The sequence below is a fragment of the Aegilops tauschii genome, chromosome 2 (assembly GCF_002575655.3).
Source record: "Aegilops tauschii subsp. strangulata cultivar AL8/78 chromosome 2, Aet v6.0, whole genome shotgun sequence".
Classification (NCBI taxonomy): Eukaryota; Viridiplantae; Streptophyta; class Magnoliopsida; order Poales; family Poaceae; genus Aegilops; species Aegilops tauschii.
The window spans coordinates 362,081,631-362,107,637 of NC_053036.3; the positions used below are offsets into that span (position 1 = coordinate 362,081,631).

At 46.9% G+C, this 26,007-nt stretch overlaps 1 protein-coding gene across 1 annotated transcript; it reads left to right on the top strand.

The window, feature by feature from the left end:
• The first annotated feature begins 1,282 nt into the window (after positions 1-1,282).
• LOC109752613 (ACT domain-containing protein ACR6) lies at positions 1,283-3,693 on the top strand. The gene is made up of 4 exons (XM_020311510.3): positions 1,283-1,627; positions 1,899-2,059; positions 2,168-2,235; positions 2,329-3,693. The coding sequence occupies exons 1-4, from the start codon at positions 1,566-1,568 to the stop codon at positions 3,367-3,369; spliced, it is 1,332 nt and encodes a 443-aa protein (XP_020167099.1). The 5' UTR covers positions 1,283-1,565; the 3' UTR covers positions 3,370-3,693.
• Positions 3,694-26,007: the final 22,314 nt, after the last annotated feature.

Genomic DNA, 26,007 nt, shown 5'->3' on the forward strand with positions numbered 1-26,007 from the left:
CCCTACATCATGTTGAATGCATGAAATTGGATGCCCACACTTACCAACGTAAATACAAATTATGTTCCATGTTCTCAATTCCATACAATGTACAAACTCGGCAAGGGGACATAAAAAACCCACAAGATTGAACAAGGGGGAAAGGCCGCTACGTGAGTGCGCTAAATCCTACTCTGTTATAATGAGGTGTTGGCGGTTGGCAACTCGCCGTGGATATCTTCAAAAACATTAGTAACCAAGCTCTTTTGAGCCTATAAGATGCGGCAATAGAGTTTGTGCCCGAGCAACGAAAAGAGCCAACATACTAATGGAACAACCCCCCCCCCCCCCCCCCCCCCCCCGCCCCGCAAAATGATAGGCCTCTAACCCATCGACGACGAATATTCTTGGATTCCCCGTGAAAGGATGAGGGCCAACAACCTCATCTCAGTTGCCACTCACAACTAGATGGGACGCGACCAAAAATCATAAGATGTTTGGTTGTCTCCAGAGTGCATCAAATGCACTTCCTTTATTTTCCATTTTCATGGCTTGGCGAAGTCTAGATAGGAAGATGGGTGTGGAAGTAAGTTGCCAACCGTGTTGTTGGCAACTTACTTCCACACAACCGGTTTTACACGATATAACCATTATTTCTAATTAATAAAGCTTTATCTTTCAAAAGAAGTTGCCAACAATTATTATTACCCTTGTCTTTTGAAGTGAACGGGCTAACGCAAGGTAATCAATAAAACTTGTTGATGCGTGGAACTACTTAATAAGTTGAGACGGTTGGTGTCTTGTCGATAAGAGTTATGTCTCTAGTTTGCTAAAAGCTAAAAAGTAACATGTCACTGAAAAATGAAAGAAATATGAGATCCTTGCTTGTATGTCTGAGGCCGAATATAAATAAAAAATATTGTCAAGGGACAAACAAATCTTCTTTTGAGGGAACGAGGGACAATCATTTTTGTTTTACTAGAAGCTGATGATGGAGTCTTAAGTTCCCTTCGTTCCTCATGACGTTTTCATTTGAAATAAGACATATCTTTCGAATTTGAATGTCAGTTTATGTTGCCAAAAATTCTTTTCCTAAACTTTTCATCTTCATTCCCAAGTTTTACATGTTTATCATGCACACCAGGTCATGCTAAGCGACGGCTACTAAAGAGAAAAGTAAAAAATTGACAAGTATGGGCAAGAAACACACGTTCCAATAACAAGGGGTATAGAAAAGAATCAACAATTTGGAATCTTCTAGCTACCAGTTAATTACCTACCTATGATTGCGTAATTCCGTTTCACGTCCGACATATATATCCCCTACCAATTATAGGCTCTACAAAATTCATCGGCATCAACCTGTTCATCCGTGCTCGCCGCCTCGCATAAAAGCCACCGGACACGAAGCTTTTCGGTTGTCTGTCCGGGCAAGCCCAACACAATTCATAAGCGCGCGCGCTCTCTCTCTCTCTCTCTCTCTCTCTCTCTCTCTCTCTCTGCTTCGACGTCTCCTCTTGCCTGCCGCCTCTCTGCTTCGTGCAAAGTGAAGCTAAGCTGTTGATGCGAGTGAGGGTGTGCCCGCCATGGCTCTCGCAGACGACCACGACGAGTACGCCAAGCTCGTCCGGGGGATGAACCCGCCGAGGTGAGCAACTCGATTAGCCGCCCTTTACTTTTTCTAAAGTTAGCTTCGTTTTAGGGATTTCTTGGGCTCCATTTCTATTTTTGCAGTTCTTGACCTGCACAAATTTTGGTTCTGGTTTCCTTTTGTTGGTGTGTTCTTCCTTCCTTGATCCTCAAATCTCTGTTCCGAAAGGACGGTCCTTGGTTGTATCGAAATTGGGAATCCTCTGCTCCTCGTCCCATCCTCGCTCTGCTCTGTTCTCATGATTTGGGGATTGGACGTGCTGTTGCAGGGTTGTGATCGACAACGAAGCCTCCGACGACGCAACCGTCATCCGGGTGGACAGCGTCAACAGCCACGGCACCCTCCTCGCCGTCGTCCAGGTCATCGCCGACCTCAACCTCGTCATCCGCAAGGCCTACTTCTCCTCCGACGGCAGCTGGTTCATGGACGGTGAGTGCGCCAGACGGCCATCAAGACTTCTAGTTCTTCTAGCCCTCCGCCCAATTTCCGCGGAATCTAACAAATTTCTGTTCTTCGTTTTCCCCTTGTTGTCCGCAGTGTTCAATGTCACTGACCGTGACGGGAACAAGGTTCTTGACACGCCAACCATCTCCTACATCCAGACGGTAATTCACTGAAATTTTTTGGTGCCCGGACGATGGAGTTTTTTATGTGGCGAGAAGGAGTTTTTGAGGATTGAGTTTGTTGTGTGTATGCAGACGTTGGAAGCCGAGGACTGCTACTACCCGGAGGCGCGCAACACGGTGGGCATCGTGCCGTCGGAGGAGTACACGTCGATCGAGCTCACGGGCACCGACCGCCCGGGCCTGCTGTCCGAGGTGTGCGCGGTGCTCGCCGGCATGCAGTGCGCGGTCCGGAGCGCCGAGCTCTGGACGCACAACACGCGCGTCGCGGCCGTCGTGCAGGTCACGGACGCGGCCAAAGCCGCGGGCGGCGCCATCGAGGACGAGGCCCGCATCGCTGACATCAGCCGGCGCCTCGACAACCTGCTGCGCGGGCAGAACGTCGTGCGAGCGGCGGCCGCGGCGAGCCTGACGCACAAGGAGCGCCGCCTGCACCAGATGATGTTCGAGGACCGGGACTACGGCGCCGCCGGACGGCCGGACCCGCGGACGGAGGTCTCCGTGACGCACTGCGCCGAGCGCGGGTACACCGTGGTGGTGGTCCGGTGCAGGGACCGGCCCAAGCTGCTGTTCGACACCGTGTGCACCATCACCGACATGCAGTACGTGGTCCACCACGGCACCGTGAGCTCCGAGGCGGGCGGCGGCGCCTACCAGGAGTACTACATCAGGCACGTGGACGGCCACCCGGTGAGCTCCGAGGCCGAGCGCCGGCGCGTCGTCCAGTGCCTCGAGGCCGCCGTGGAGCGCCGCACCGCCGACGGGCTGGAGCTGGAGGTCCGCACAGATGACCGCGCCGGCCTGCTCTCCGACGTCACCCGCATCTTCCGGGAGAACGGGCTGACGATACGGCGCGCCGAGATATCGTCCGAGGACGGGGAGGCCGTGGACACCTTCTACCTGTCGGACCCGCAGGGCCACCCAGTGGAAGCCAAGACGATCGAGGCCATCCGCGCGCAGATCGGCGAGGCCACGCTGCGAGTAAAGAACAACCCGTTGGCCGACGACGGCGGTTCCAGCTCCGACGTCGCCGCCGGCTCGACGGCGTTCCTCTTCGGGAACCTCTTCAAGTTCTACCGTCCGTTCCAGAACTTCGGCCTCATCAAGCTCTACTAGTATAGAACTAGTAATACATACAGAAATCATATGTAGGGTTCACAGATACAGATCTCAGTGTACATATTGGTCCAGTCCTTCCGGTGAGAAGATGATGGTGATGATCAAGCTAGTCTGGTGTAGATAGGTTGTGTAGACAGGGTAGCACAAACTAGCTCTGGAAAGAAATGTTAGGTCAGCTCAGAAAGGATAGCATCATAGCAACTAGTTTAGCTTGGGTATATACTGGAATAGTGTTGCACCACTAGAATCTCTGTAAATACTCATCTTGTACATATATTCTTGTGGAGAAATATATCAATAAGGAAACAGGAAACTTGTAAATACGTGCATGCATCGTGTGTCCTGTGTTTAGAATTTGCAAGGTGTTCATTTGCATTTGTTAGAGCAACTCCAAGCGCCGACCAAAACGGACGCGCGCTTTGTTCGCTTTGATTTGGATCGGCAGACGCGCCGAACGGAAGGCATACCCATTTTTGTCAACGTGACCGGAACTGACTTAATTAAGCATAATTATACATAAATGACCGGTCAAACGCCAGCCAAAGTCCACTTAAACATATAACTAAACATTAAAAAAACTCTAATAAACACCTGCACGCTGCCCCAGTAGACCGCTTTGCAGTTGCCCTTGTCGTCGTCGCCGCCGCCGGTGAGGTCGATGAATACAGGGGGTCGCCGGCGAGGCGTGCTCCTCCTCCTCGCGCTGCTGCTCCCGGCGCATGTGCCGCTCGGCGTTGGCCCCCTCCTTTGCGATCCAATGCGCCTTATAGCGCTCAAGGTGGGCCGCCTCCTCTTCCAGCGTGGAGGCGAAGTAGCAGGGAGACGCGCTCACCCACCCTCAGAGTTGGCCGGTCAACGAATAGGACTCCTCGGGCCAAGTGGGAGGCAGCGATGACCGCTTCCGCGTGGGTGTTGGCTCACGCTCTGGCTCCGGCTCGGCCTTGGGCTCGACGACGGGCGGCGTCGACAGCGGTGGCAGCACGAACAGGGGCGCGTGGACAGAGTCCCCCGCCGCGGACAAAGCAAGAGCTTGCTCCAGCTTATCGCAATGGGCACCCTCCTCGAGCCGGCTCGCCTCCAGCGCGTGCTGCAGAGCCTCCTTGAGGGCGGCTTGGTACTCCGCCTCCGCCTGCTCCTCCTACGGCTTTACCCGCAGAGGTGGCGGTGGAACATCGTGGTCGATGTGGATGCCGAGGCGGCACTCCTCATGCTCTAGTGCAGACCAGCGCTCCCAGTTGGGAGAGTCTGGCGCGTAGGCACGCATGGTGTGCTGCTCCGGCGTAAGGAGCTCGCGCCACCGGGAAACCTCCTCCGCGTGCACCCACGCGGACCACGGCGCTGTCGGGATGGGGATGCGTTGCGGGTCCAAATGCCAGCCGTGCGACAAATTCACTTCCGGATACGGAGGGGCTAGCGGTACTCCCAATGCCACCGCGCCTGGTGGACCGGGATGTACAGCCGCTCTCGCTCCCGCGGTGGCGTGCCGCGTCTAGCCGGCGACAGTGGAGGACGGATCCCGCGGGAAGAGCTCGCTCCGGCGCTGAACCTCCGCTTCCTCCCTCCCTTCCCGCTGAAGATGCCCATGGCTTTGCTAGGGTTTCGAGCTGGCTGGCTGGCTATGGTTTTCTGGTCCCGGCGAGGGATCAAAGGTGGCCAGATGTGGACGGAGACTGGATGAGGCCGGCCCCGCCGCACACGTCCATTAAAAAGGACGGGCACGCGGCCATTCCACACACTGCTAGATGGGCCCTCGATAGGTGGGTGCGTTAATTATGACCGTTTAGGGTCGTTGGTCGGCCAACATGTGGGGCCGTGGAGGACACCAAGGGGACGCGCGGCGCGTCCGCGCCGACGCATTTTAGGCCCAAATTTGGGCCAGAAATGGGTCAGCATGGACGCAAAGCGGACGGGTTATGGGAATGGGTCGGCGCATTGGGCCATCGTTTATGTTCGCAGCGACCCAAACGGTGTCCTCTAATCAGTTCACAATCTCTTCGTTCTCGTGTATCTAAATTCTGTCAAGTATCTTCATTCAGTTTCTAATTCTTTCCGTTGAATTGTGCCTTTGCTACTTTCTCTTCCAACCGGCATGCTTCTCTTCAAGTGGATCCGATCATCTCAACATTCGCAAGATCAATTCTAAGCTTTTTCTCAACGGTGTTTATTCCATCTGCCCAAGTTGCCTTTGTTTTCCCGCCCTCCCACCCTTTTTCTTCAATGACTCAGATTTCTTAATCATGTATCCATCTTATGGAGGTGAATTTTCTCCATTCTTTTCCGTCAATGTTCTTATCCGGTGAGTTCCCATGAAGATGCTCAACAGTTTCAAGTTCATCATCCTTCGTTGTTGTTTCTTCTCCGGTGGATCCAATTCAACCTTATAGTGTTGATTATAGCCCTTTCCTCCTTTCAAATGCTTTCTCATGCTGGTGTACCTTTTAATCATCCACTTCTCGCCATTCATTGGTTCCGGAGTGTACAAGATACCTCAGAAGATTCACATTTCCATTCCCAATCCGTTCAAGTTCTTTTGAGGATTCTATCTCATTCAAGCCATTTAATTCAACCGGTGTATTCTATCTTTCACGCAATCTTTCCAACGGTGTTTCTTTTGAGTGGGCCCTAACCCACAGGTCTTTTTTCCAGGATCTTACCTGACTCTTCTAATTTTTCTAGAGTTATTCCCAAATTCTTTTCGAAGTTTGACGTAAGAATGAGTTATCATCAGTCATATTTCTTCTCCAAGATCGCTTTCAAATTCTTTTCATCGTTGGTTCAACCTTTCTAATTTTTCATCCCGAAGTATCTCAATAATTCATGGTGGTGTTTCTCATCATCATTCTCCACATTTGAAGACCGAAGAAGAATTTCTCCTAAATCTTATCCGTTCTCTTGAAGATTCATGGTTCTAGCTTATGCCATCCTCTCATAATTGTTTTCGATCGTGAGAATTCTTCTCATACCCATCCGGAGCATTTCATGAGTTGTTTCGTTTCTTGTTCATCCAAAGGCCATCATTTCAGAAGATTTCTTCGTCCTAAGTTTTCAGCCTCGTTCTCCAATTATTCTAAATTGATGTCTCTTCGTTCATCTCCATATTCTTCCGGTGCATCGTTCAAATATCCTCTAATCAGTTCACGATCTCTTCGTTCTCGTGTATCTAAATTCTGTCAAGTATCTTCATTCATTTTCTAATTCTTTCCGTTGAATTGTGCCTTTGCTACTTTCTTTTCCAATTCTTACGGTGGTTCGTTCAAGATTCCTTTTTCCTATGTCCTCATATTAATTTATTCGTTGTTTCAATCCTACCGGTGGTTCGATGAAGACCTTCACAAGTTTGCGCTATATCTATCTTAATCCTTTCTACGAGAATAAGTAGTATGTCAAATCCGTTGTTGTCATCAATCTAAATTGGTGAAGGATACGCGTAATGCAATTCTTACTCTTGTTTCATCCAAGTGTTTAATCCTTTCTTTTGGAGTTCGTTCATGATATCAAATTCTCGGTTCCAAGTTGTTCATCTTTTCTTTCCGGAGCTTCACGTTATTTCAATTATATCATTTCAAAGCTTCATCTAATCATTGCAAGGCTTCTCCCGGAGTTCTTTTCAATTTTCCCTTTCGTTTGATCATTCTTTTATTATCGGAGTTCTTCATGGAGGATCAACATGGTGGCTCATCAAGGATTCTTTTCATTCTTCAATTGTTCGTCAAGATTTCTCTCGGAGTTATGATCCGTCAAGCTATACTCTAAAATAAACATGGTGTTCAACACATGTTTTGTTTTGAGGAGTTCAAGCATTCTTCATCTTGCATTCTGAAGTGCAATTCTTTCTACCTTATCTTTTGAGGTGGTGTTATGTCATTCTTGATAATTTCCCTTCGCGTTTCATGATTCACAAGTTTTCAAGGGTGACATATTTAAATTCCATCATGTTCTGTTTCGTTCAAGAGATCTTTTCAACCAATCAATCTTTTTGTTGGAGTTATATTGGGTTATAATTCACCTAAAGCCTTCCCTAAGGAATGTAGCTATTTGTGGTGGTTATCAATGATCCAAATTTTCTCCTTCTCGTCTCGGTGTAGAAGTTTTCATCTCCTTGTTGATATCAATCCAATCATTTGTTTCCGTTAGTGGCGGGTTGTCACCTCATAATTTTGAGAAGTTTTCCATAAGCCCACTACAAGCTTGTTCTTTTCGTTGTTGGTTTTCCAACAACTCCATTCTAGCCTTCTTGGAAGGATGCTTCCCAAATTCAATTGTGGTGGAAGTTATCATTTTATTCTCCGTTATCTTATTCCGACGATCTATCTTCTATTCGTTCGTCCCAAAGGCATTGTGATGTTGCTCTCTTCGACCAATCATCTTGTTTTGTCAAGATCATGTAATTTTTCCTTTCTTAACCGTTTAGCCGCAGTGTCGTGTTTTCATTCGAGTTTTCTCATCTTATCAAGTTTCGTCTTCTTCCTCAACCGGAGTGCGGTCTGAAATCTTTCTTTTCCCTTGTGCCATTCTTTCATTAGTACCGGAGGCAATGTGTTGTTAATTTCATCGAGTACCCTCTCATCTTGTCAAGACCATGTTCAATTCCTTCCATTTACAGTCGGAGTGATGCCCAAATTATATCATTCTTATTTCTTCCTATCTTGTTTTAACCGGAGTGGTTTAAATATCTATCGTGTCATTTAACCTCAAGGTTCACATGGTGTTCCTTGTTTCTCTTTTCTACCGGTGTGCTTTCATATTCCTTTTGATCCGTTAAGCACTTGTTTCATGTCCTTCAACCTATAAGGTTCTTGTAATGGTCCTCGTTCCTCTGTCTGAACGGAGTGTTTTAAATTTTGTTCACCTCCGTCGTGTCATTTCTTTAAGCTTTGCAACCTCTCAAGGTTCTTTGGTTTCACTCGTTTGTCAAAGAAGCAATTTGTCTTACCTCTTCCCTTCCGTTTTTCTCCGGTGCCATCCAAGATCTCGGGACGAGATCCTCTCGTAGTGGTGGAGTGTTGTAACACCCCGAGACCGACGCTTCAGAAGACTTCCTATTTTCGTGATCACCGCGTGTTTCTTTTGGTGCTTGCTCTTTTATTTTTGCATTGCATCATGTCATCATGCCATCATGTCATTAATCTTTGCATCAAAACTCAACTAAATAAATTGCATGGATCTTTGATCCATTTAAATCGAGGGAATTCACATGGTGATTTCTCTTTATAACATATCCTCCTAATATTTAGGGAGCTATAAAAATTATATTCCATTAATTTGGAATTTACCACAACACACGTGCATGCTAAATCCCTTGGCCTTTCCTTCTTCAAGTTTTGGCTCTCTAACCTTGCCCATAATTCTTTTCCCACTTATCAAGGCTCCTCCTAAATCCTCAACATTTTTGGACCTCCCTATCGCCCACTTCCTATTCAAACCATTTGAATTAAATTCAAACGACTTTGAATTTAATCCTTGCAATCTTGCCCACTCCATTTTTCTGGGATCAAGCTCATTCCAGGAAAATTATCCCCTTGCCCAAATTCTTTGTCCACCCATTTCTTACCTCTCCTCTTCTTTCTTTGCATTTTTGTTCATGGAAGAGTTTTGAAGGAAGGAGAGAGAGGGGAGCAGTGCATAGACGAAGCCCGCTTAAGGCCCACCTGCGGCCTGACCTAGCCGGCCCAAGAGGCCTGCCCGATCTCCCCCTTATCCCCCTGCTCGCTGGCCTCCTCTCCTGATCGATCCCCATCTCTCCCTGTGCGCCGCCACACAGAGCCAACGCCAGGAGAAGCGCCCGCGCTCGATCCCCATGGCGTGCCTCCCTTGCCAGCACCCCCGCATCCCCCACTCGCCGCCTCGATCCGCTACATCGCCCGACCTCCCTTCCTCTTCTCCGTTCGCAGCTCCAGCCGCCTCCCATGGCGCCCTCACCCGCGCCGCGAGACCTCCCCATCGCCAGCACCGCTGCCCTGCAGCCGCCGCCGTCCTGCCGCCGTGCTGCGCCCCACCTCCATGGTCGTCGCGCCCCTGCACCCCAAGACCGCCGCCTCCGCGCCTTCTTGCCTCTTCCGCGCCCATCTCCTGTTGCATCTCCGTCGGCCTCATCGCTGTGCTATGGAGCTCCTGCCTGAGCCGTCCCCTTCGGCCAACTCTGTTGCTGCTGCCACTTCTTTGATCTTCCCTGGTGCAGCTCGTTTCCAACAAACGGCAGCCCGATGGTTACCTCCATGCCAAGTACCACGACCCGCAAGACAGAGGACGCCAAGCACCCCCTTCGAGCTGACAAGACCGCAAGCGCCAAGTACCACGACAGCCCACGAAGAGTTCGGATTCGACAAGTCCGATGATGCTCTTGTACAACTAGGTTGCCGAGACCGGGACCGGCAAGACCGACTACACGGAAACGCCAAGTACCCCTACGCGCGAAGACGCCAAGACCGTTTCGGGATTCACCAAGTACCGCTACCGTTGACTAGAATATCTACGAAACCGTGTACCACTACCGCCGTCAATTTCGACTACCTTCATGTACCACTACTTCCCTCGGCGACCCGTGAACAACTACTTCCACTACCGTCGAACCCGACCCACTCCGTAAATGCATACTTCGAGGGTATAACCCCGAGACGATGACCCGCGGACAAGCGCTTGTGTTGTGTTGTGTTGTATGAGATGTCAGTGTTTGCACCATGTCCAAATTGGTCCTTGCACGTTCCTCGTTTGCCATGCCGCCGTTCCGTGGGAACCCGGTAACCGGGAGCACCCCACCATTCTCTTGCGTGTTTCACACATCCGCACAATTCTCCTTGTGCCGGTATCTCCGTGAGCTACCGGAACCGATATGTTGCCGTGGCACCATTTTCGGATTCGTTGCCGTGGCACCCCTTCCTTCCGCCATGGTGACCAAATGCTTCATAACATGCTCTTGTCCACGTTTTATAAAATTGATTAAAACTTGCATTGTCATCCGCATCATGATAACAACATTTAAAATGTCTACAATTGATGTTTGCATTAAAATGGCTAAATGTCATGAGGATTTTCCGGAAATTGTTGTTTGTTGTTCCGGCCTCATTTAAAATTGCTTAAATAGGTAGTTTCCTCATGCTTTACCTCTTGCCATGTTAATCAACATTTAATATTGTTGGGTACATGACCGAGGGAGAACTAAATAATTGATGTGGTGTTTCGTCAATATGCAACTCATTGCATATTGAACTCCACTTAATTTGTAGTATTGTTTGTTGCACTTTGCCATGCATATTTAAACCGGACATGCATCATACTTGTTTGTGCATCATGCCATGTGTATGTGGTGGTTGTTTACTATGTTGTTTGTTTCTTTCCGGGTTGCTTCTCTCGTTAGCTTTGGTTTCTTTCCGGAGTTGTGAGGATTCCTTCGTCTACGTCCGTTTGTCTTCTTCATGGACTCGTTCTTCTTCCTTGCGGGATCTCAGGCAAGATGACCATACCCTCGAAATCACTTCTATCTTTGCTTGCTAGTTGTTCGCTCTATTGCTATGCCGCGCTACCTTCCACTTGCTTATCAAGCCTCCCAAATTGCCATGAACCTCTAACCTTTGTCACCCTTCCCAGGAAACCATTGTTTGGCTATGTTCCCGCTTTTGCTCAGCCCCCTCTTATAGCATTGCTAGTAGCAGGTGAAGATGAAGATTGCTCCATGTTGGATTATGTTTATGTTGGGATATCACAATATCTCTTATTTTAATTAATGCATCTATATACTTGGTAAAGGGTGGAAGGCTCGGCCTTATGCCTGGTGTTTTGTTCCACTCTTGCCGCCCTAGTTTCCGTCATACCGGTGTTATGTTCCTTGATTTTGCGTTCCTTACGCGGTCGGGTGATTTATCGGACCCCCTCGACAGTTCGCTTTGAATAAAACTCCTCCAGCAAGGCCCAACCTTGGTTTTACCATTTGCCTACCTAAGCCTTTTTCCCTTGGGTTCTGCAGACTCAAGGGTCATTTTATTTTAACCCCCCCGGGCCAGTTCTCCTTCGAGTGCTGGTCCAAACCGAGCGATGTCCGGCGCCCCCTGGGCAACCAGGGTCTATGCCAACCCGACGTCTGGCTCATCCGGTGTGCCCTAAGAACGAGATATGTGCATCTCCTATCGGGATTTGTCGGCACAGCGGGCGGCTTTGCTGGTCTTGTTTTACCATTGTCGAAATGTCTTGTAAACCGGGATTCCGAGACTGATCGGGTCTTTCCGGGAGAAGGTTTATCCTTCGTTGACCGTGAGAGCTTATAATGGGCTAAGTTGGGACACCCCTGCAGGGTATTATCTTTCGGAAGCCGTGCCCGCGGTTATGTGGCAGATGGGAATTTGTTAATATCCGGTTGTAGAGAACTTGACACTTGACCTTAATTAAAACGCATCAACCGCGTATGTAGCCGTGATGGTCTCTTCTCGGCGGAGTCCTGGAAGTGAACACGGTTCTTGTGTTATGTTTGACGTAAGTAGGAGTTCAGGATCACTTCTTGATCATTGCTAGCTTCACGACGATCCGTTGCTTCTCTTCTCGCTCTTATTTGCGTATGTTTAGCCACCATATATGCTTAGTGCTTGCTGCAGCTCTACCTCACTACACCATCCTTTCCTATAAGCTTATATATTCTTGATCTCACGGGTGTGAGATTGCTGAGTCCTCGTGACTCACAGATACTTCCAAACAGTTGCAGGTGCCGATGATACAAGTGCAGGTGATGCAACCGAGCTCAAGTGGGAGCTCGATGAAGATCTTGTCCGTTGTGTTGTTTCTTTTCTTGTTGATCAGTAGTGGAGCCCAGTTGGGACGATCATGGATCTAGTAGTTGGGTTGTCTTCTTTTCTTTTGGTTCCGTAGTCGGACCTATGTGTGTACTCTGATTGATGTAAGATTTATTTATGTTTTGTGTGAAGTGGCGATTGTAAGCCAACTCTTTATCCCATTCTTGTTCATTACATGGGATTGTGTGAAGATGACCCTTCTTGCGACAAAACCACAATGCGGTTATGCCTCTAAGTCGTGCCTCGACACATGGGAGATATAGCCGCATCGTGGGCGTTACAAGTTGGTAATCAGAGCCATCCCCGACTTAGGAGCCCCCTGCTTTATCGAATCGCTGGCGTTGTTGAGTCTAGAACAAAAATGTTTTGAGTCTTAGGATTATATATATCGGAGAGTAGGATTCTTTTTACTTCTCAGTCCCTTCGTCGCTCTGGTGAGGTCTCCTGACGTAGAAGTTTTGACTATTCTCTCCTCAAATTTCACTAAATTTTTTTAGGATCACGCGGGTATCTTGGAATCGTTCCAATGGTTTTGTGACGAGAACATTGTTCTTGGTGCCTCCTGACATTTAGGGGTTGTGGCAGTGTCCCGGGGAGTTGAGCTCCGAGGTGTTGTCGTCACAATTTTATCGTTGCAGTTCTGGAATACCTGAGTTTCGCCGACATCGAAATCTCTTTTATGGAGTTGTTGGTGAGATCACCTCGACGCCACCCAGTACTGGGGCGGGAGTTCGGGAGTATTGCCATAACTTGTATAACAGATGTTTTTCGAAGGTTGAGGTAAATGATTTCCGAAGGTTTCTTGGTTATGTGTTGAAGGATGGATACAGCTGGATCTAGGTATTGTTAGTTTGGGTGATATATTTTGTGTCCGCTGTATCCCCAACACCTGATTGCATAACCAGAAAGTTTCGGGAGTTTATAAGTGGGAATTCAAGTAGCCTTAGGATATCTTTCCGACAGACGCATGATATGAGATTGGGGTTCGACGTCTAGTGGTCCGCCTGTACACGGTTGATTTTACAGTGGTCTCGTAGTGTCTTAAAGAGTCCTTGGCTATGCCGACTCGGGGACGCTTCGTATGTCATGTGCACTGCCTTGTACATGATGGTGATGTACGATCGAGCCCGTGTGGGCCCCACCACGAAAACTTCGGACGAAATATCTATCATATGTTTGTTCCGGCTTATCCTGCAAGCCAAATCCCTTGTTTTGTTTTATTTGTGGTATTCGAGTTGCTTCAATGACAAGTGTTGATTCCATACCTTATTCTAAGTGGTGTTCTCATATTTCTATGTGGATGATAATCCTTCTGGATTATCGAGGTCGTCATGTTAATTCTCTTCCAACCGGCGTGCTTCTCTTCAAGTGGATCCGATCATCCCAACATTCGCAAGATCAATTCTAAGCTTTTTCTCAACGGTGTTTATTCCATCTGCCCAAGTTGCCTTTGTTTTCCCGCCCTCCCACCCTTTTTCTTCAATGACTCAGATTTCTTAATCATGTATCCATCTTATGGAGGTGAATTTTCTCCATTCTTTTCCGTCAATGTTCTTATCCGGTGAGTTCCCATGAAGATGCTCAACAGTTTCAAGTTCATCATCCTTCGTTGTTGTTTCTTCTCCGGTGGATCCAATTCAACCTTATAGTGTTGATTATAGCCCTTTCCTCCTTTCAAATGCTTTCTCATGCTGGTGTACCTTTTAATCATCCACTTCTCGCCATTCATTGGTTCCGGAGTGTACAAGATACCTCAGAAGATTCACATTTCCATTCCCAATCCGTTCAAGTTCTTTTGAGGATTCTATCTCATTCAAGCCATTTAATTCAACCGGTGTATTCTATCTTTCACGCAATCTTTCCAACGGTGTTTCTTTTGAGTGGGCCCTAACCCACAGGTCTTTTTTCCAGGATCTTACCTGACTCTTCTAATTTTTCTAGAGTTATTCCCAAATTCTTTTCGAAGTTTGACGTAAGAATGAGTTATCATCAGTCATATTTCTTCTCCAAGATCGCTTTCAAATTCTTTTCATCGTTGGTTCAACCTTTCTAATTTTTCATCCCGGAGTATCTCAATAATTCATGGTGGTGTTTCTCATCATCATTCTCCACATTTGAAGACCGAAGAAGAATTTCTCCTAAATCTTATCCGTTCTCTTGAAGATTCATGGTTCTAGCTTATGCCATCCTCTCATAATTGTTTTCGATCGTGAGAATTCTTCTCATACCCATCCGGAGCATTTCATGAGTTGTTTCGTTTCTTGTTCATCCAAAGGCCATCATTTCAGAAGATTTCTTCGTCCTAAGTTTTCAGCCTCGTTCTCCAATTATTCTAAATTGATGTCTCTTCGTTCATCTCCATATTCTTCCGGTGCATCGTTCAAATATCCTCTAATCAGTTCACGATCTCTTCGTTCTCGTGTATCTAAATTCTGTCAAGTATCTTCATTCATTTTCTAATTCTTTCCGTTGAATTGTGCCTTTGCTACTTTCTTTTCCAATTCTTACGGTGGTTCGTTCAAGATTCCTTTTTCCTATGTCCTCATATTAATTTATTCGTTGTTTCAATCCTACCGGTGGTTCGATGAAGACCTTCACAAGTTTGCGCTATATCTATCTTAATCCTTTCTACGAGAATAAGTAGTATGTCAAATCCGTTGTTGTCATCAATCTAAATTGGTGAAGGATACGCGTAATGCAATTCTTACTCTTGTTTCATCCAAGTGTTTAATCCTTTCTTTTGGAGTTCGTTCATGATATCAAATTCTCGGTTCCAAGTTGTTCATCTTTTCTTTCCGGAGCTTCACGTTATTTCAATTATATCATTTCAAAGCTTCATCTAATCATTGCAAGGCTTCTCCCGGAGTTCTTTTCAATTTTCCCTTTCGTTTGATCATTCTTTTATTATCGGAGTTCTTCATGGAGGATCAACATGGTGGCTCATCAAGGATTCTTTTCATTCTTCAATTGTTCGTCAAGATTTCTCTCGGAGTTATGATCCGTCAAGCTATACTCTAAAATAAACATGGTGTTCAACACATGTTTTGTTTTGAGGAGTTCAAGCATTCTTCATCTTGCATTCTGAAGTGCAATTCTTTCTACCTTATCTTTTGAGGTGGTGTTATGTCATTCTTGATAATTTCCCTTCGCGTTTCATGATTCACAAGTTTTCAAGGGTGACATATTTAAATTCCATCATGTTCTGTTTCGTTCAAGAGATCTTTTCAACCAATCAATCTTTTTGTTGGAGTTATATTGGGTTATAATTCACCTAAAGCCTTCCCTAAGGAATGTAGCTATTTGTGGTGGTTATCAATGATCCAAATTTTCTCCTTCTCGTCTCGGTGTAGAAGTTTTCATCTCCTTGTTGATATCAATCCAATCATTTGTTTCCGTTAGTGGCGGGTTGTCACCTCATAATTTTGAGAAGTTTTCCATAAGCCCACTACAAGCTTGTTCTTTTCGTTGTTGGTTTTCCAACAACTCCATTCTAGCCTTCTTGGAAGGATGCTTCCCAAATTCAATTGTGGTGGAAGTTATCATTTTATTCTCCGTTATCTTATTCCGACGATCTATCTTCTATTCGTTCGTCCCAAAGGCATTGTGATGTTGCTCTCTTCGACCAATCATCTTGTTTTGTCAAGATCATGTAATTTTTCCTTTCTTAACCGTTTAGCCGCAGTGTCGTGTTTTCATTCGAGTTTTCTCATCTTATCAAGTTTCGTCTTCTTCCTCAACCGGAGTGCGGTCTGAAATCTTTCTTTTCCCTTGTGCCATTCTTTCATTAGTACCGGAGGCAATGTGTTGTTAATTTCATCGAGTACCCTCTCATCTTGTCAAGACCATGTTCAATTCCTTCCATTTACAGTCGGAGTGATGCCCAAATTATATCATTCTTATTTCTTCCTATCTTGTTTTAACCGGAGTGGTTTAAATATCTATCGTGTCATTTAACCTCAAGGTTCACATGGTGTTCCTTGTTTCTCTTTTCTACCGGTGTGCTTTCATATTCCTTTTGATCCGTTAAGCACTTGTTTCATGTCCTTCAACCTATAAGGTTCTTGTAATGGTCCTCGTTCCTCTGTCTGAACGGAGTGTTTTAAATTTTGTTCACCTCCGTCGTGTCATTTCTTTAAGCTTTGCAACCTCTCAAGGTTCTTTGGTTTCACTCGTTTGTCAAAGAAGCAATTTGTCTTACCTCTTCCCTTCCGTTTTTCTCCGGTGCCATCCAAGATCTCGGGACGAGATCCTCTCGTAGTGGTGGAGTGTTGTAACACCCCGAGACCGACGCTTCAGAAGACTTCCTATTTTCGTGATCACCGCGTGTTTCTTTTGGTGCTTGCTCTTTTATTTTTGCATTGCATCATGTCATCATGCCATCATGTCATTAATCTTTGCATCAAAACTCAACTAAATAAATTGCATGGATCTTTGATCCATTTAAATCGAGGGAATTCACATGGTGATTTCTCTTTATAACATATCCTCCTAATATTTAGGGAGCTATAAAAATTATATTCCATTAATTTGGAATTTACCACAACACACGTGCATGCTAAATCCCTTGGCCTTTCCTTCTTCAAGTTTTGGCTCTCTAACCTTGCCCATAATTCTTTTCCCACTTATCAAGGCTCCTCCTAAATCCTCAACATTTTTGGACCTCCCTATCGCCCACTTCCTATTCAAACCATTTGAATTAAATTCAAACGACTTTGAATTTAATCCTTGCAATCTTGCCCACTCCATTTTTCTGGGATCAAGCTCATTCCAGGAAAATTATCCCCTTGCCCAAATTCTTTGTCCACCCATTTCTTACCTCTCCTCTTCTTTCTTTGCATTTTTGTTCATGGAAGAGTTTTGAAGGAAGGAGAGAGAGGGGAGCAGTGCATAGACGAAGCCCGCTTAAGGCCCACCTGCGGCCTGACCTAGCCGGCCCAAGAGGCCTGCCCGATCTCCCCCTTATCCCCCTGCTCGCTGGCCTCCTCTCCTGATCGATCCCCATCTCTCCCTGTGCGCCGCCACACAGAGCCAACGCCAGGAGAAGCGCCCGCGCTCGATCCCCATGGCGTGCCTCCCTTGCCAGCACCCCCGCATCCCCCACTCGCCGCCTCGATCCGCTACATCGCCCGACCTCCCTTCCTCTTCTCCGTTCGCAGCTCCAGCCGCCTCCCATGGCGCCCTCACCCGCGCCGCGAGACCTCCCCATCGCCAGCACCGCTGCCCTGCAGCCGCCGCCGTCCTGCCGCCGTGCTGCGCCCCACCTCCATGGTCGTCGCGCCCCTGCACCCCAAGACCGCCGCCTCCGCGCCTTCTTGCCTCTTCCGCGCCCATCTCCTGTTGCATCTCCGTCGGCCTCATCGCTGTGCTATGGAGCTCCTGCCTGAGCCGTCCCCTTCGGCCAACTCTGTTGCTGCTGCCACTTCTTTGATCTTCCCTGGTGCAGCTCGTTTCCAACAAACGGCAGCCCGATGGTTACCTCCATGCCAAGTACCACGACCCGCAAGACAGAGGACGCCAAGCACCCCCTTCGAGCTGACAAGACCGCAAGCGCCAAGTACCACGACAGCCCACGAAGAGTTCGGATTCGACAAGTCCGATGATGCTCTTGTACAACTAGGTTGCCGAGACCGGGACCGGCAAGACCGACTACACGGAAACGCCAAGTACCCCTACGCGCGAAGACGCCAAGACTGTTTCGGGATTCACCAAGTACCGCTACCGTTGACTCGAATATCTACGAAAACGTGTACCACTACCGCCGTCAAGTTCGACAACCTTCGTGTACCACTACTTCCCTCGGCGACCCGTGAACAACTACTTCCACTACCGTCGAACCCGACCCACTCCGTAAATGCATACTTCGAGGGTATAACCCCGAGACGATGACCCGCGGACAAGCGCTTGTGTTGTGTTGTGTTGTATGAGATGTCAGTGTTTGCACCATGTCCAAATTGGACATGCATCATACTTGTTTGTGCATCATGCCATGTGTATGTGGTGGTTGTTTACTATGTTGTTTGTTTCTTTCCGGGTTGCTTCTCTCGTTAGCTTTGGTTTCTTTCCGGAGTTGTGAGGATTCCTTCGTCTACGTCCGTTTGTCTTCTTCATGGACTCGTTCTTCTTCCTTGCGGGATCTCAGGCAAGATGACCATACCCTCGAAATCAGTTCTATCTTTGCTTGCTAGTTGTTCGCTCTATTGCTATGCCGCGCTACCTTCCACTTGCTTATCAAGCCTCCCAAATTGCCATGAACCTCTAACCTTTGTCACCCTTCCCAGCAAACCATTGTTTGGCTATGTTCCCGCTTTTGCTCAGCCCCCTCTTATATCATTGCTAGTAGCAGGTGAAGATGAAGATTGCTCCATGTTGGATTATGTTTATGTTGGGATATCACAATATCTCTTATTTTAATTAATGCATCTATATACTTGGTAAAGGGTGGAAGGCTCGGCCTTATGCCTGGTGTTTTGTTCCACTCTTGCCGCCCTAGTTTCCGTCATACCGGTGTTATGTTCCTTGATTTTGCGTTCCTTACGCGGTCGGGTGATTTATGGGACCCCCTCGACAGTTCGCTTTGAATAAAACTCCTCCAGCAAGGCCCAACCTTGGTTTTACCATTTGCCTACCTAAGCCTTTTTCCCTTGGGTTCTGCAGACTCAAGGGTCATCTTTATTTTAACCCCCCCGGGCCAGTTCTCCTTCAAGTGCTGGTCCAAACCGAGCGATGTCCGGCGCCCCCTGGGCAACCAGGGTCTATGCCAACCCGACGTCTGGCTCATCCGATGTGCCCTGAGAACGAGATATGTGCATCTCCTATCGGGATTTGTCGGCACAGCGGGCGGCTTTGCTGGTCTTGTTTTACCATTGTCGAAATGTCTTGTAAACCGGGATTCCGAGACTGATCGGGTCTTTCCGGGAGAAGGTTTATCCTTCGTTGACCGTGAGAGCTTATAATGGGCTAAGTTGGGACACCCCTGCAGGGTATTATCTTTCGGAAGCCGTGCCCGCGGTTATGTGGCAGATGGGAATTTGTTAATATCCGGTTGTAGAGAACCTGACACTTGACCTTAATTAAAATGCATCAACCGCGTGTGTAGCCGTGATGGTCTTTTCTCGGCGGAGTCCGGGAAGTGAACACGGTTCTTGTGTTATGTTTGACGTAAGTAGGAGTTCAGGATCACTTCTTGATCATTGCTAGCTTCACGACCGATCCGTTGCTTCTCTTCTCGCTCTTATTTGCGTATGTTTAGCCACCATATATGCTTAGTGCTTGCTGCAGCTCTACCTCACTACACCATCCTTTCCTATAAGCTTATATAGTCTTGATCTCACGGGTGTGAGATTGCTGAGTCCTCGTGACTCACAGATACTTCCAAACAGTTGCAGGTGCCGATGATACCAGTGCAGGTGATGCAACCGAGCTCAAGTGGGAGCTCGATGAAGATCTTGTCCGTTGTGTTGTTTCTTTTCTTGTTGATCAGTAGTGGAGCCCAGTTGGGACGATCATGGATCTAGTAGTTGGGTTGTCTTCTTTTCTTTTGGTTCCGTAGTCGGACCTATGTGTGTACTCTGATTGATGTAAGATTTATTTATGTTTTGTGTGAAGTGGCGATTGTAAGCCAACTCATTATCCCATTCTTGTTCATTACATGGGATTGTGTGAAGATGACCCTTCTTGCGACAAAACCACAATGCGGTTATGCCTCTAAGTCGTGCCTCGACACGTGGGAGATATAGCCGCATCGTGGGCGTTACAAGTGTTTCGCAGAAAAGGAATATCAAATGGAATCCAAACGGAATGAAACCTTCGCGAGGATCGTTTTTGGAACAAACGCAATCCAGGAGACTTGGAGTGGACGTCAAAGAAGCAACGAGGAAGTCATGAGGCAGGAGGGCGTGCCCCCACCCTCGTGGGCCCCTCGTAGCTCCACCGACCTACTTCCTTCGCCTATATATACTCATATACCCTGAAAACATCCAGGAGCACCACGAAACCCTATTTCCACCGCCGCAACCTTCTGTACCCGTGAGATCTCATCTTGGGGCCTTTTCCGGCGCTCCGCCGGAGGGGGAATCGATCACGGAGGGCTTCTACATCAACACCATGGCCTCTCCGATGATGCGTGAGTAGTTTACCACACACCTTCGGGTCCATAGTTATTAGCTAGATGACTTCTTCTCTCTCTTTGGATCTCAATACAAAGTTCTCCTTGATTCTCTTCGAGATCTATTCGATGTAATTCTTTTTGCGGTGTGTTTGTCGAGATCCGATGAATTGTGGGTTTATGATCAAGATTATCTATGAACAATATTTGATTCTTCTCTAAATTCTTTTATGCATGATTTAAATATCTTTGCAAGTCTCTTTGAATTATCAGTTTGGTTTGGCCTACTATATTGATCTTTCTTGCAATGGGAGAAGTGCTTAGCTTTGGGTTCAATCTTGCGGTGTCCTTTCCCAGTGACAGCAGGGGCAGCAAGGCACGTATTGTATTGTTGCCATCGAGGATAAAAAGATGGGGTTTATATCATATTGCTTGAGTTTATCCCTCTACATCATGTCATCTTGCCTAATGCGTTACTCTGTTCTTATGAACTTAATACTCTAGATGCATGCTGGATAGCGGTCGATGTGTGGAGTAATAGTAGTAGATGCAAAATCGTTTCGGTCTACTTGTCGTGGACGTGATGCCTATATACATGATCATGCCTAGATATTCTCATAGCTATGCACTTTTCTATCAATTGCTCGACAGTAATTTGTTCACCCACCGTAATACATGCTATCTTGAGAGAAGCCACTAGTGAAACTATGGCCCCCGGGTCTATTTTCCATCATATTATTCTCTAGTCAACTAGTTATTTCTGTCGCCTTTTATTTTGCAATCTTTACTTTTCAATTTATACAACAAAAATACCAAAAATATTATTTTATTATCTTTATCAGATCTCACTTTTGCAAGTGGCCGTGAAGGGATTGACAACCCCTTTATCGCGTTGGTTGCAAGGTTCTTATTTGTTTGTGCAGGTACGAGGGACTTGTGTGTAGTCTCCTACTGGATTGATACCTTGGTTCTCAAAAACTGAGGGAAATACTTACGCTACTTTGCTGCATCACCCTTTCCTCTTCAAGGGAAAACCAACGCATGCTCAAGAGGTAGCACTATCGTACATCCACGTTGATGGAGACTTCAACCCACGAAGGGTAACGGTTGCACGAGTCCACGGAGGGCTCCACCCACGAAGGGTCCACGAAGAAGCAACCTTGTCTATCCCACCATGGCCATCGCCCATGAAGGACTTGCCTCACTAGGGTAGATCTTCACGGAGTAGGCGATCTCCTTGCCCGTACAAAATCCTTGGTTCAGCTCCACAATCTTGACGGAGGCTCCCAAGTAGCACCTAACCAATCTAGGAGACACCACTCTCCAAAAGGTAATAGGTGGCGAATTGATGATGAACTCCTTGCTCTTGTGCTTCAAATGATAGTCTCCCAACACTCAACTCTCTCTCACAGATTTGGATTTGGTGGAAAGATGATTTGAGTGGAAAGCAACTTGGGGAAGGCTAGAGATCAAGATTCTTGTGGTTGGAATGGAATATCTTGGTCTCAACACATGAGTAGGTGGTTCTCTCTCAAAAATGTATGCTGGAAGTGTAGGTATGTTCTGATGGCTTTCCTCACAGATGAAGGAAGGGTGGAAGGGTATATATAGCCTCCACACAAAATCTAACCGTTACACACAATTCACCAAACTCGGTGGGACCGAATCAGAAAACTCGGTCAGACCGATTCAGTTCAAAATGTGAACGTTAGGCTTTACGGTGGGACCGACATGTCAACTCGGTGGGACCGATTTCATTAGGGTTAGGGCATAACGTAATCTCGATGAGACCGATTACTCAAACTTGGTGGGACCGACTTTGGTAATAAGCTAACCAGAGAGTTGGTCAGGCAAACTCGGTGGGACCGATTCGCTCATTTCGGTGAGACTGAAATGTTACGAAGGGGAAACAGAGAGTTTGCATTGCGAACTCGGTGGGACCAATCGCTCATCTCAGTTAGACCGAAATGTTTCGAAGGGAAACAGAGAGTTTGCAATCCCATCTCGGTGAGACCGAGATCCCTATCGGTGATACCGAAGTGACTAGGGTTTCTGGCAGTGGCTATGTCAAATGAACTCGGTGACGCCGGATAGATCAAATCGGTAGGGCCGAGTTTGACTTATGGTTTGGGACATATGTGGATATGACAAAGTGGTAGAGGGTTTTTGGAGTATATCACTAAGCATTTTGAGCGAGCAAGCCATTAAGCAACACCTAATCCCCTTTTAATAGTATTGGCTTTTCTTATGGACTCAATGTGATGTTGGATCACTAAAATGAAAATGTAGAGTCTTTAGCTTGAGCCAATATGTGTCCTTTGCATTTTGAGGGGTCCACATTCCTAATCCATGCCATGCCAATCATTGAACTTTCTGAAATGATCATCTTTGAATAGCATTAGTCCAATGAGCTATATGTTGTTAGTAGTTACCAAAACCACCCAGGGATAGTTGTACTTTCAATCTCCCCCTTTTTGGTAATTTATGACAACATATAGATCAAAGCTTCGACAGATGATAATAAGATTTAAAATACATCGTCGCTTTGAGAAGTATGTGATAAGCAAGAGCTCCCCCTAAATTTGTGCATTATTTAATATTTGCTTTTGAATGCAAATGCACAATCTATTAGGATCATGGGTTACTCTTCCATGTCACATACATCTTGATGGAGCGCTCAAAATGATAGGAATTAAAGCATGCACTCATCACCAAGCAAAGTGAATGATCATATAGGGATATAAGAGATAATAATATCAAGCAAGCATTAAAGTATGATATGATCAAACACATGATCATATAAATATCTCACATGCAGACATAGAGTATCAAACAAGCACACACAAAAGTTTCAACCAAATAGCAAGTAGCAAGAGAGACAAAGAAGCAAAACACTCTCTCTCGAAGCCTATGATCTATACATTTCTCCCCCTTTGGCAACAAGTTACCAAAAAGTTTGAAAATGCATAGTGCTATGCGTCTCTCAGGCTTGGTCTTCGGGAGGTGATGTAGAGAGAACTCCAAGGACGAAGGCATCAGTTGATGAAGCTGGAGCTGGTGGAGTGGCTGCTGGAGGTGGAACTAAAGCTGTTGCTGCTGGTGCAGATGAAGTAGCTCTTGTCTCTGGCACTGCAGCTGACCTCTGACCTCTTGGCACTCGCTGAAAAACATCTGTAGTACCCTGTCCTCTCTTCTCCTCTGCTTCCTCCTGGAGCTGCTCAACTGCAGTCTGTATCTCAGTGACTTTCAGATCAAGATCATAAAACTTTGTTTCTATAATCCTCTCCAAGCTCTCCTGATTCTGAGTCAGGGTGGCCAAGCCCTTCTCAATCCTCAAAGTCGCTTGAATCAGATAGGATAACTGATCTTGTTTGCTCTTTAAGAACACCTGAGATGCCTCCTCAACACTAGGCATCTTTGCAGCTTTTTCTGCCTTTGCCTTTGCTCTCTTCTCTTGTGCTTGCACTGATGATGGTTCATCCTCATTCGTCACAACTGTGGTATCTTCAAATTCTGGGTGCAAAGGTAAATGCTTCTTGTCCAACAAGTAAGTGCCTGTGCCCATCTTGGAGTTGATGAGCACCTGGATGTGTGGAGCATACCCACATGATCTCTTTTGATCAGCAGCTGTCCTTTTGATTGTATCTACAATCAGATTCATGACTTTGAATTTTTTAGGAACATCAAAGATCTGCAACAAGTTGATGGAATGTCCTATGATCATCTTGTGATCTCCAGATTTGGGTAATAGTGTATGCCTTAAGATGGTGTTGATAGTAGGTAGACCAGACAACAAATAATGCACAGACCCAAACTTGTGTGTGTCCAAAGCTTTGTCTGGGATCTCCTTGTACATATTTGCCATAGAGTTGTGGTCTTTCTTCTTCTTGGCATACACATCCAAACCATCCTCATACTCTTCTGGGCATTGATCAACTTGGCCCACTCATCAACAGTAGATTGGTACCCTGTACCTTCAGACATCCACACTATTGTCCCAACTGGATAGAAATGAGTTGTAGAATAAAACTTCATAATGAGCTCATCATTCCATTTGGTAAGCTTCTGTCCAACAAACTTGTCAACTCCACAAGCCTTGAAGCTTTCATGCACTCCTGGGAAATAATCTTCATTCTCATCAATGAATGCCCAATCAATCCAATTAATATCATAAACAATTGGCTTCTTGTCAAGCAGAATAGTCTCATAGAAATCTTGTTGTTCTTTGGTGTGGAACCTGTTGGAAATATGCCCTAGAGGCAATAATAAAATGGTTATTATTGTATTTCCTTGTTCATGATAATTGTCTATTGTTCATGCCATAATTGTATTAACTGGAAACCGTAATACATGTGTGAATACATAGACCACAACATGTCCCTAGTAAGCCTCTAGTTGCCTAGCTCGTTGATCAATAGATGGTTATGGTTTCCTGACCATGGACATTGGATGTCATTGATAACGGGATCACATCATTTGGAGAATGATGTGATGGACAAGACCCAATCCTAAGCATAGCACAAGATCGTGTAGTTCGTTTTCTAAGAGCTTTTCTAATGTCAAGTATCGTTTCCTTAGACCATGAGATTGTGCAACTCCCGGATACCGTAGGAATGCTTTGGGTGTACCAAACGTCACAACGTAACAGGGTGGCTGTAAAGGTGCACTACAGGTATCTCCGAAAGTGTCTATTGGGTTGGCACGAATCGAGACTGGGATTTGTCACTCCGTATGACGGAGAGGTATCTCTGGGCCCACTCGGTAATGCATCATCATAATGAGCTCAATGTGACTAAGGAGTTAGCCACGGGATCATGCGTTACGGAACGAGTAAAGTGACTTGCCGGTAACGAGATTGAACAAGGTATTGGGATACCGACGATCGAATCTCGGGCAAGTAACATACCGATTGACAAAGGGAATTGTATACGGGATTGATTGAATCCCCGACATCGTGGTTCATCCGATGAGATCATCGTGGAACATGTGGGAGCCAACATGGGTATCCAGATCCCGCTGTTGGTTATTGGCCGGAGAACGTCTCGGTCATGTCTGCATGGTTCCCGAACCCGTAGGGTCTACACACTTAAGGTTCGATGACGCTAGGGTTATAGGGAATAGATATACGTGGTTACCGAATGTTGTTCGGAGTCCCGGATGAGATCCCGGACGTCACGAGGAGTTCCGGAATGGTCCGGAGGTAAAGAATAATATATAGGAAGTGAGGTTTTGGCCACCGGAAGAGTTTCGGGCGTCACCGGTAATGTACCGGGACCACCGGAGGATTCCGGGGGTCCATCGGGAGGGGCCACCAACCCCGGAGGCCTGCGTGGGCGAAGTGTGGGAAGGGACCAACCCCTAGGTGGGCTGGTGCGCCTCCCACAAGAGGCCCAAGGCGCAGGGAAGGGGGAAAGGGGAAAACCCTAGGCGCAGATGGGCCTAAGGCTCACCCTAGGGCGAGCCGCTCTCTCCCCCTCTTGGCCGCCCCCCTCCATCCAATCTAGGGCTGCCGCCCCCTAGGGGCGGGAACCCTAGAGTGGGCGCACCCTCCTCCCCTCCTCCTATAAATAGTGGGGCTTTTGGGGCTGCAGAAGACATGAGTCTCCCTCTCTCTTGGCGCAGCCCTACCCCTCTCCCTCCTCGTCTCTCGCAGTGCTTGGCGAAGCCCTGCTGGAGTGCCACGCTCCTCCACCACCACCACGTCGTTGTGCTGCTGCTGGACGGAGTCTTCCCCAACCTCTCCCTCTCCCTTGC